Source organism: Lontra canadensis, unplaced genomic scaffold (genome assembly GCF_010015895.1).
Source record: "Lontra canadensis isolate GAN:19392208 unplaced genomic scaffold, GSC_riverotter_1.0 scaffold19, whole genome shotgun sequence".
Taxonomy (NCBI): Eukaryota; Metazoa; Chordata; class Mammalia; order Carnivora; family Mustelidae; genus Lontra; species Lontra canadensis.
This window is the reverse complement of record NW_022631013.1, coordinates 14,678,808-14,690,038: the sequence shown is the minus strand read 5'-3', so window position 1 is coordinate 14,690,038 and position 11,231 is coordinate 14,678,808. Positions and strand designations below refer to the sequence as shown.

Sequence of the window (11,231 nt, the reverse complement as noted above, 5' to 3'; positions counted from 1 at the left end):
ACATTTTTTAAACTTAAAAATAGATGTTGAATTTGATCATACACCTTTTTAGAAAATACCTTCTTGATCAAATATCTTTTTAGAAAATATTAAAATGCTTGCTTTTGCACTACAGATGTGATTCTTTTTTCTAGTTATTAAAATATCGCTGCATCTAGAAACTCCTTCTAGATGTACTATATAATTCTTTGTAAAACACTGGAACTGGCTTGCAAATATTTTATTTAAGATTTTAGCAGCATCATTTAGCAGCAGCCGGGCCTGGGCGGCTCGCGGAGGGAGGCGAGTAAGAGCTGGGACATATGCACGGGAGTGCGCAGCAGTCAGCGAAGGGTCACCAAGGTGCTAAACTCTCGGGACGGAAGCCTCCGGGAAGGCTCCCAGACACTCGAGCGCCCGTAGCTGCGCCGGAAGTGGCGTCATCGAGCCGGCGTCCCTCGCAGCCAATGGCCGGGGAATGCGCCGTCCGGTGGTAAGCTTCCCTGCACCTGGGGGTAAAGGCAGACGGCCCTTAAGGCGCAAGAAGGACCATCCTTCTACGTTATTACGCAAGCTACCGAGGCAGCTTAGTCAGAGACCGGTGTCTCTTCCCGCTTCTCTGCCGCCAGTTAAGCTAGCTCAATGACACCACGCCTTCAACCTGAGGGCCGCCTCAAGCGTCGCAGCTGCCCTCACTAAAGACCTTTTGTCAGGAGTGCAGTAAAAGCCGGAAGCAGGCGGAATGGGCGGTGCTGGCAGGGGGCGTGTCGAAGGCGTGGCCTGACTGCCGGGAGGTCGGACGGGGCGTGGCCATCCGCCCCACCTGGGCTTTGCGTCAAATGCGCGGTGAACCGCCGCGGTCGGCTTTCCAGCCGTCTCCTGGGGGCGGGTCGCTACTGGCCCCGCCCCCGCCCAGGTTTCTCCTTCTTGGGAAGCACCCCCAGAGTCTCCGAGATTTGGCCCGAGTTGGCTGCTGGCCTCCAATCGGTCTGGCGGTCTCTAGCGGCGATGGAGGGCGCCCATGAGAACCCCGCAGAGTCTAGCTCCTCCGTCCCCAACTCCGAAGAGCCTGCCGGCTTGGCCAGGGGCCCCGAGGTGCTGCCTCGGGAGGAGTCGGAGGGCTGCGCCCGTCCCTTGGACGCGGCCCCCAAGAAACTCTGTGGCTATCTGAGTAAATTTGGCGGCAAAGGGCCCATCCGGGGCTGGAAATCCCGCTGGTTCTTCTACGACGAGAAGAAATGTCACCTGTATTATTCGCGGACCGCGCAGGATGCCAATCCCTTGGACAGCATCGACCTCTCCAGTGCGGTCTTTGACTGCAAGGCGGACGCCGAGGAGGGGACTTTTGAAATCAAGACTCCTAGCCGGGTTATTACTCTGAAGGTAAATGGGGCAGTTTTTTCCGTTTTCAGCCAGGGTGAGTTCCCAGGGCACGGGCGGGCACGTGTGAGTGGTCACAGTAAATTCACTGGAACAAGGATCACAGACCTTGATCTCCCCTAGTGAACCCTGGGTGGCCAGGGATTAGTGCATTCCAAAACGCAGTCACACCCATTTCCTCACTGGGTTCCCAGACAAAGGCGACAAAGGTGGGGATGATGTACCCATACTAGAATCAAGAAACTGAGTCTTGGAGAGATGAAGTGACCATGCATCTCGAGAGTGGTGTAACCCACATTTGGAATCCCTGAGTCTCTCCATCTCTCAGTACTGTATCAAAACTTTTACTTTTTGGTCACCCTTAACTTTCTTAGTTGGGGCTGAAATACAGCCAAGATACAAGCTGTGCAATCCTCTCATGGCCCAGATTCTGAATCACTTTTCTTGTTATTTTGGCCAAGGGGACTGAATGCTTAGCAAACTTTGGCGGAACTAGGAGATAAAATACTTAGGTTTCTTGGATCAGCCTAGAATGTTCATAGAGGCATGTCTTAATATGTTTTACCATCAGTTGGTTTTGTTTTATTATAACCTTTAACTGGGAGAGCCATGTGCTTAAAACAGACAGGCTTGGATTCAAATTCTACATCAGCTGCTTACTAGCTGTGTCACCCTGGGCAAACTACTTAACCTCTCAGAATCTAGGTAGTTTGTGAGATTTAAAACAAGGTGTGTAAGCATCTGGCAGCTGCAAATTGTTGAATTAATCCCAGCATCTAAGATACAGCCTAGCACCTAGTGGGTGCTCAATAAATTCCTGTTTAATGACCCCACATGGTGATAGAACCATGGTCATAATGTTCATGTCAAGAGGAGGTGCCCCAGAACTTGAGTGGAAAGACAAATCTGGGTTAAGAGTTCTGGGATTCGCATTCATGAGAGAAGACTGTGCCAGCAGACAGCCTCCCCAGCCCCACCCTGTCTTCCCACCTCTCCACCCCCACTTCCAGCTAACTGGGCATCTGCTGAGCCCCTGGATATAGCCTGTAGTTTCAGTTCCCCTTTAACGACTGGGCCTGGCTGGTGACAAGGCTGGGGAAATCAGATAAAATAAGGCAAACCTGGAATTCCAGGCCGGGGAAGGCAGGCATTTTAGAGGTCATGTGGTTTACGGATGCATCCCTCCCACAAGGCTGAGTGCTGTGTACTGGATCTCCAGCACCTGTCTTTTACTGTTCCCTTGATCTGTGGGTGTGCCTGGTTCTGTGCTAAGCCCTGGGGCATGGAGCCTAATCAGACCTGCCCCCCTGGTTCTCAAACAGCTTACAGTCTACTGAGGGAATTGAGAGATTGACTAGAACACAACAGTTAAATGTTCTGTAGAGATGCTCTGATAAGTCTGTACCAGCCAAGTGTGGTTCTGCTGAGTGGAAGAGTCTACCCGGGAGGGAAGCATAGAGAAGGAAATGACATCTGAGGTCTGAAAAACGGGTTTGGTTTTCCACGAGCAGATAAGAGGGAAGGTATTCCTGGACACGAGAGCCCCATGAACAAAGACAGGAAACAGTGTCCTGGCCAATCACAGGAGCCTAGGTTACAGAGGGGCCCAAAAGATGGAGTGGGAGAGCTGAGGCCCAAGCATAGAGCATTTGTGAGTTGGGCCTGGGAGCTTGGACTTTGTCCTGTGGGCTGTGGGAAATTGTCAAAGAGCTTTAAGCAAGGTAGCTCTGTGAGATTAGAATGTTTAGAAGACTTATTGTGGCTGTTGGGTAGATAAAACCTTAGAAGGCAAGGCCACGAAGTCCATCAGGAGGTGGTCAGGAGAGAATGAGCTAGAGCTGTGAGGTGGGGAGGGAGACCAATGGGGGTGACTAGGGATGTGAGGGAGGAGGAACGCAAGGGAGGAGTTGGGTAGCTGACTGTCCAGTTGGGCCTGTCACGATAGAGGGAGCCCAGGATGGGGAGGCTGTAGGACACCCACTCAGTAGACTCTTAAATTCCTAGAGGATCGACCATGACACGTATAGTAGGTGCTCAGTATACACTTGTCCAGTGAATTAATAAAATGAGGTATTTGGGTATAGGATGGAACTTAGCAGCACAAGGTCATGGTGAAGCCCTGGGAGGGGCTGAGGTTTCTCAGGGAGAGTATGTAGAAAGAGAAGACTGGTGGGCATCATTTTATCTTATATGGTACCTCCCTGACAGGCCTAGGGCCTCTTTCATGGAGCCCTCGGCCTCATACACACCTTATCTGTGGACCGCTTAGAATAGGGAGCCTGCCCTGGTTGCCCACAGCAGGCTGCTCTTCTCACATGGCCTTGTAGGTGGCTCTGTGAGGCTCACCATCCACTCCCAGCGAGCTGCCTGGCTCCCTTGGCCCAACTGATCCCAGGCCTTCTCTAGGGAAGCCACAGTCTCCTGGCCATAATTGACAGCAAATCTCTGGCCTAAAGGGGGAGACCCGGGTTCTGGGACCAGCTCTGCCACCACCTGCCTGAGCAACTTCAGAGCCTTAGTTCTCCATCTATAGAATGGGGGGTCCTTCCTGAAGGATCCAGCTATGGAATAGATGGGAAAATAGGTATTTGGATCATCCAGGGCTGGGAGATTAATGACCACCATCAACCATTGCCTTGCTTGGGGTACCCGGAGGGCGCCACTGTGTTGTTACTGTATGCATATGGCCTTCCAGTTCCCAATCATATCCATGGTTTTGGTGTGTCCCCAAAACAGAGAAGGGATTCTTTCCACTCCATAAAAAGTCTTTTAGGATTCCTGGACCCAATTCCAACATGGCACATGGAGGGTTCCCTCACAGCCACTCCTACCACAACACCACGCAGTTCTCTCTGTCTCTCTAAGGAGGCTCCATGCTCAGTTTGGGTCTCAAACTCACAGTTGCGTGCCCACTGACTGACACAGCCAGGCGCCCCCAACTCAATTCTAACACTGTCTACCCAGAGACAGCCTCAGATTCCACAGCTTAAGGGCTCAGTCCTACAAGGCTTCCCCCACACCTCATTGCAGAGGCCAGTCACAAGCCCCAGACTGTTACTTTTGTGTCTAACAGCCGGCTGCAGATTGGAGTCTCCAGTGACCTCAGGTTCCATTAGTTTGGTAGAGCAGCTCCCAGATCTCAGAGAAACACTTACTTACTTTTATCACCAGTTTATTAAAGGGTGTGAGAAAGGATACCAGTCAACAGGCAGAGGCACAGAAGAGATGCACAGGGGAAGGTCTGGGGAAGGGCAGGAATGACTGCACCCTCTCCAGATGCGCCACTCTCCCCACATCTCTGTGCTCACCAGCCCAGAAGCTCTCCAAATCTAGTCCTTCGGGGTTTTAGGGAGGCTTCATTACACAGTCATGATGGACTAAGTCGTTGATCATTTTCCCATTCAGCCTCCAGCCCCTCTCCACTCCTGGGAGGAAGGGGGTGGGACTGAAGGTTCCAAGCCTCTAATCACATGATCGGTTCTCCTGGCAACTAGCTTTCCATCAGTAGGTTACCTAAGGGCTTTCCAAGAGTTACTTAAAACAACAAAAGTCACCTTCTGATCACCCTTATCCCAGGAAATTCTAAGGGAATTAGGAGCTGTGAGCCAGAAACCATGGACAAAGATCAAATGCATATGAAAAATATATTTTTGGTCATTTGAATGACCAGACACATGTTTCTTATTAACCACAATATCACAGTAGGTTAAGACATTGCAATGTCACACAGGGAGATGGTGGTGGTGCCAGGATCCCCCCTCATCCCAGGCCAGAACTTCAGAGCTCCCTCCCTGTCTCTTACCACCCCCAAACGCCCTTGTCCAGTGAGCACACACTGAACTCCTGCAGTGTGTCAGCTGCCACGATGGGCGCTTCACCTTCCTGACTTCGCTGCGTCCTCCTACCGGCCCTGTGACAGGAGTGCCCTCGTCACCATAGCACAGATGAGGAAAGTGAGACCCAGAAAGGTTAAGGAACCTCAGGGTTTGGGGCCGGAGCCTCCTTTGCTTCTGTGGCCAAGAAGCAGGTGGTGCTTCAGAGGTGGGCACCCGTCGGCCGTGACAACTTTTTTTTTTTATGGGAGGGAGAGAATTACGAAGCCTCCCGTGACCTTTCCGCGTCTCAGAGCCAGTGCCACGCCAAGGGCACAGGGCCATACTGATTAACCCTTGTGCTCCTTAGGCCGCCACCAAGCAAGTGATGCTGTACTGGCTGCAGCAGATGCAGATGAAGCGCTGGGAGTTCCACAGCAGCCCGCCCGCACCCCCCACCGCCCCCTCCACCCCAGCTGCCAACGGGCCCACCTTGCGCCTCGAGCCAGGTACCCAGGGGGTTTGCCTCCTGCCCATACCCCGAGGACTCGTGGGGACCAAGCCCTTCGCTCCTGTTGGGAGTGAGCAGGAGGAGCCTCTGCTAGATCAGCCAAGACCCAGGAGGAAGAGTCACAGTCAGGCAAGACACAGTGTAGCCTAGAGGACAGGGATGGGGCTCTGAGGCCAGGATATCTGGGTTCAAATCCTAAGCCTGTGTGGTCTTAAGCAAGTGGCTTAGCCTTTCTGAGCTCCCTTTTCTTTCCGTATAAAATGAGCTTCAGAAGTCCTGCCTGCTTCTTAGGGTTATTCTGAGAATGACATGAATCCGTGCACCTGGAGTGCTTGGAGCAAGGCTGGCATGTTGTACAAGTTCAAGAAACGGCAGCTCTTATTTCCATGACTGTTATGGGAAGTTCCGGAGAAATGAACCTCACACAGGGCTGCTGTGAGGAAGGTTAGTGAGAAAACGCAGTTATCAGTGCTGCTCCTAACATGCACGCGTTTGTGCCGCAGGTTGGACAGATGGGTGATTTTAGCTGGAGTGTTCCCTTCAGCAGAGTCCTTCACCCCCATGTGGCCCGCAAGGGAAGTTTTTTGGTTCCAAGTCCTAGGACATCTCCAGTGCCGAGGAGTGCTGGAGCTCCCTCACTCCCACCCCCACGCCCCACGCCATGGCACAGCGGCTGTTCGGCAGGCAGAGAATCAGGACAGACCACCCCCAGCTGCTCTCAGAACAGCTTGCAGTCTTGTCGCAGCATCATGCTATAGCGTGATAGGCAGCCAGATAGGCGAGGGCACGACTTGTGGCCAGGCGCCTCTAGACCTCTGTACCGAGCTGTTTTAAATGTCCTCAACCCAGCTCATCACCCTTGACCTTCTGCTCCCCCAGCTTCCTTCCTCTTGTTAAATGATGCTTCACTTGCTCGGCTGCTCCCGGATCAGGGTGCCACCCTCGCCCCTTCGGCAGTCTTGGTGAGCCAAGCTGGTTAGTCACCAAGCTGGCCGTGTCTGCCCTCCATGCCAGACCAGCTCCTGCTCACTGCCGATGCCCTAGGGCAGGCCCCAGCTCCCAGCGGGAAAGTCCCAGCAGCCTCCTCGCCCCTGTCCTGTGTCTTGTGTCCTGGCCTGCCAGCTCGGACCCATCCTCCCTGCTGTGGCCTGAGTGAGCTTTCTAAAATGAGTGCTGGAGCCCCATCCCCTTGCATGCCCCCCCACCACGTCCCTGGCCCAGCTTTTCACCACAGTGCTCAGGGCTCGTCCCCCCTTGCCTCACCTCTGCCTGCTCCCCCGATGCCCGCCTCACGCTGTGAGCTTCGGCAGCACCAGAGGCGTGTCTGCCTGGCAAATTCCTGCTTATTTTCCACAGCCACGCTCCAGTGTCACCTCCTGCTCTTGCCAGCCTCCCGTTGGAAGCCTCCCAGCACTTTGCCAGCTGGCCTCTGTATGAGCCCTCAACACTTTGTTCACATGGTTCTAACAAGGCCTGGCACATTGTGCCCTCATTATAGCATCCTTGTCAGTCTCTGCCCTCGGGGTTGGGGCCTATGTCTTTGTCGCTTTGTCGCTGGTACTGAGTACCTTGCTGGCGCATCAGATATTTGTGAGCAAACGTATTGGATTTTGTAATTAAATGAGGAAGGGAACGCAAAGCCCTTAGCCTCATGCCACCACATAGTAATTGCTCAATGCATAGTAGCTGTCCTAATAAAGTTGTTGTTATATGTGTACCAGTATAGTACTACACTTAAAATAACGGCTATTTTTTATTGTTAATAATAATTATCAGTCATTTGCTCCAAGAGCCTGCTGGGTGTTTCATGCTTTTAAGGGCTTTCTTTGGAGAAGGGTTTCTTTGTGCTTCTGTACTTGCATTCCATCGTCCAGTCCCCATCGGCCAGAGAGCGGAACAACCCTGGCTGAGTGCACAGCTGCAGCCTGACTCAGCGCAGTTGCTGGAGATCAGCCTCCGATTAGAAGCGACAGGACACTCCCCCTGATAACAGAATTCTTGTATGTCTGGAACTAAAGTTGGAACTGAAATTGCTTTGGGATCCCACAAATTCTTCTACTGTGCTGAACCCTTTTGAAGCTCTTGAATTCTGTGGCTTTGGTTTAGCGCACTTAGCAGTCCTCTCCTGGGCCAGCCCCTGCTGGGGACATGTCCCAGGGGAGGACACTGTCCAAGAAGCACACAGATGGGAGACACAGGAAGCTGGGATATGGTCTTCTAAAACCTTTCTCCTACCACAGCAAGCCTTCACCCTCCCCGACCAGGTCCCTGGAAAACCTTCCCCAGCCCCCACCCCACAAAAGACATTTCCGGACTCGTGAGCAATCTGGAAGGCCCCACCGCCAGTCTCCACCCTTCCTGGGAGGAAGCAGAGCCTGCTCCCAGGGCAGTGAAAACCAACTGACTCACATCTGACTTTGAGTCACAGACATTTCATCCTATAAGAAGTGTCCTCTCACTGCCGTTGAGCAATCTGCAAGGCATGTTCTCTTCTCTACAGTTTTTAAGTGTTTATACCTTTATTTTCTGCTTCACCTAATCATTGGTCTCCACAAGAGCTGAGAAAGATCAAGGGCAAAGCAATTTATAATTTATATGTTGCCAGAGTAGGACACAATTTACACTAAATAGCAATCTTGTAAGTATATGTTATCATAAAAATATGCATACCACTTACACTGTTCTAACACAACGCATCATGTTATCCAATCCTCACATCAATGTTATATGGTAGTGTTGTTCCCATCTTACAGAACACAAAACTGAGGCCCACAGAAGCCAAAGGAGCTGTTCAAGTTCACAGAGCAAGAAAGTGTCAGCACTGAAATTTGAACCCCAGTCTGTAGGCTCACAGCCCTCTCCTTATGCTGAGGAAGCAAGGCCATGTCCAGTGCTGAGCGGGGAAGTGACCTGCTGGCCCAGGCCCTTTTCACTGGGCAATGACTTCCTACTGGTGATACAGCAGTGCCTACAGCTCAGGCAAAGGGAGAATTGCAAATAAACGCAGCCAAAAATTCCTTGTGTGGTCTGCTCACTGATAGTATTTCTCCTCCCTGAGGGCACGACCCAGACCAGAGCCTTGGGTCATCAGTTCTGTTTCTTGAAGGAAGTGCTGACCTTCACTGTGCCGTCATCACCGTAGCCATCCCTTGAAGACCTTGCTCTGGAGGCTACTGCCTTCCGGGGCAGCCTCTCCCTTCTTGGAACCCTCTGCCTGTCACAAAGCCTGCTCTGACAAGCCATATAGTTTTAACGGAAAAGCAAGGAACTGTGTTTGAGTGCGGGACTCTACTGCCGGCTATGTGACCCTGGCCACAACAAACCTTCTGAGCCTCTGTTTCCTCCCTGGTAGGTCCAACCAGTGGTGACAGTTACCACCGAGGCCTAGTTGGTGTGACCTCAGAGGACATTTAGAGCCACAGGTGGAAGTTAAAACAGATATTGGCAGTTAGAGGAAGTCCTTGCCAAGACATTAAAATCTTAGATAAATTGACCATGTTTTTGTGCTGAATGAGGGAGAATAAAGATGGTCAAAGTATTGATAAACCAGAAGACCTTAATTATTTTGAATCAGCTCAAGGTCTGGATTAAAGACAACTTTTTTGAAAGATGCAAGTCCACAGAATGGGGCTTTATGGTTTTCTAAGTATGTTCATATACTTTATCTCTGCAGGAGACAGGGTGGGGAGTATCCTTCCTGTTTTAAACATGTAGAACCTGAGGCCGGAGGAGAATATATGATTTCCAGCCTGATCACAGCACCCTTCCAACAGAAACATGATCCGGCTTCAGGTCTTCTAACCCCACAGCTGAGCCCAGGGTCCTTGGGGCTTCTGTTGAATCCCCCAGGAGACCCTGTGCGTCCAGCCAGATGAGATCCCCTCTTAGCACTCCCCTGCCCATTTGTCCTTCCTAGCCCTGTCTCCTCTCTGGTCCCTCCCAGCATCCCCAGCTCTGGGTCCGGAACCCCTTGCTGCTGCCTGTACTTACCCAGAAAGACCTTCCCTCACTCCTTTGGCAGGTCAAAACCCAGAAAACCCTCTAGGCCCTTTCTCCCGGAAGTCTTCCCTGACTTCAGGTGAAGCAATCTGTCTCAGTCCCCCAGGACTCCCCTATGCTTTGCCTGGCCTGCCCTCCAGCTTCTGCTTGCTTGGTCTTCCTGAAGCCTGCACTTCTCCCTGCTCCTTAAGCTGGAAGCCTCCTACACCTTTGATTATCAAACCTTCTCCAGCTCCACCCAGAAACATCATGACAGGCGCCAGAAGGGTTTGATGAGAGAGTGAACCGAAGAGAGGAGCTCAAGAGAACGACTCGGTCTTGCCCAGTACTGGCCAGTCTGCCGGATGTGAGCGAGCCTAGTAGGAAAGCAATAATGTTGATTGCAAAGTGTGTTTGTGAGTAGACTGAATAGCTCCTCTGGCCCCCACCATTGTATTTAATGTTTTTGCTCCCACACCCTGTTTGCCAATGGAGTGCAAAAATAAAATCCCCACTTCCCCTACATTTTTCACCTCCTTAGGAAGAGGGCTCGAATGGGAGGTGTCAGCTGCCCTCCGTATCTCCAGAGCCGCCTGATCCAGATCCTGCCATCCGATCAGTGGCCTTAATTCTCTTCCGCTTTTTATAACACTCAAAACCAGCTTCTAACTATTTCACCTCCTCTCTCTTACACATCAAATATGTTTCCTTAGCCTTGAAGTGTCCCTTAACGTTAAATGTTTTGAAGCACTCCCTGTATAAGAATCATTGTTTAAGCAGATTTATCAAACCTAGAGAAGTAGAACAAAAAATACCCATAATCCCAGCACCCAGAGACAGCCGGTCTCCACATTACATTATGATCCCCCCCCCAGCCTGCCTTGTATTTAAAAATATTTCAGATCATCTAATAATACAAATGGCCTGCTTTGCTTTTTGGTACTCCACATTGTGACCCTAAAACCTTGATGCTATAAAATCTCCTTATAAACTTCTACTTTTGATGAATATGTATTATTTTTCTGCTTATAAAAAATAACCTAGGTTTACTGTAGGCAGTTTGGGAAAAAATACAAAGCAATAATGAGGACATCCTGCTTCTGATCCCACCATGCACTCTGACCTCTGTTCATACACAGAGTGCATTTCTGTGAGACTTCTTATACAACTAAGATCTTGCCATAACCCCAGTTTATATTTATATTTATAGATATACAGATGTAGATATAGATATATCCCATGCCTAGTCCTTGTGTTCTTAAGCATTCTTCATTAGCGTCCTTTTAAATGGCTGAGTAATAATCTGTTTTCTGAAGGCATCGTGATTTATTTCACCTCTCCCCAGGTCTTTACTTCTAGTCTGAGGGAGTTATTTCCAGTTTGAAGCCAGACAGGGCCAGAATGAACCACTTGGCTCATAAAACTTTGTCTGCATGTCCGCTCACTTTTTTAGGATGGATTCTCAGAGGTAGAAGTATCTGCAGTTCTGCATATTTTAACGGGGTTTTCAGGAAGACTTTCTCAGTGAGATGCATCCTTTTCCTGGGAGAACATTTGATGAAAAGCCTGCC

General features: G+C 50.7%; 1 protein-coding gene across 5 annotated transcripts in view; it reads left to right on the top strand.

Moving 5' to 3' along the window:
- Positions 1–830: 830 nt before the first annotated feature.
- TBC1D2 (TBC1 domain family member 2) overlaps positions 831–11,231 on the top strand; it is a 50,572-nt gene continuing 40,171 nt past the window's right edge. For 2 of the 5 annotated variants that reach the window (XM_032860683.1, XM_032860687.1), the window contains exons 1-2: positions 831–1,362; positions 5,542–5,680. In XM_032860683.1, coding sequence (XP_032716574.1) covers positions 988–1,362; positions 5,542–5,680 — 514 coding nt within the window. In that variant the 5' untranslated portion in view covers positions 831–987. The remainder of the gene's footprint in view (positions 1,363–5,541; positions 5,681–11,231) is intronic. The other 3 variants (XM_032860684.1, XM_032860685.1, XM_032860688.1) reach the window with 2 other exon arrangements.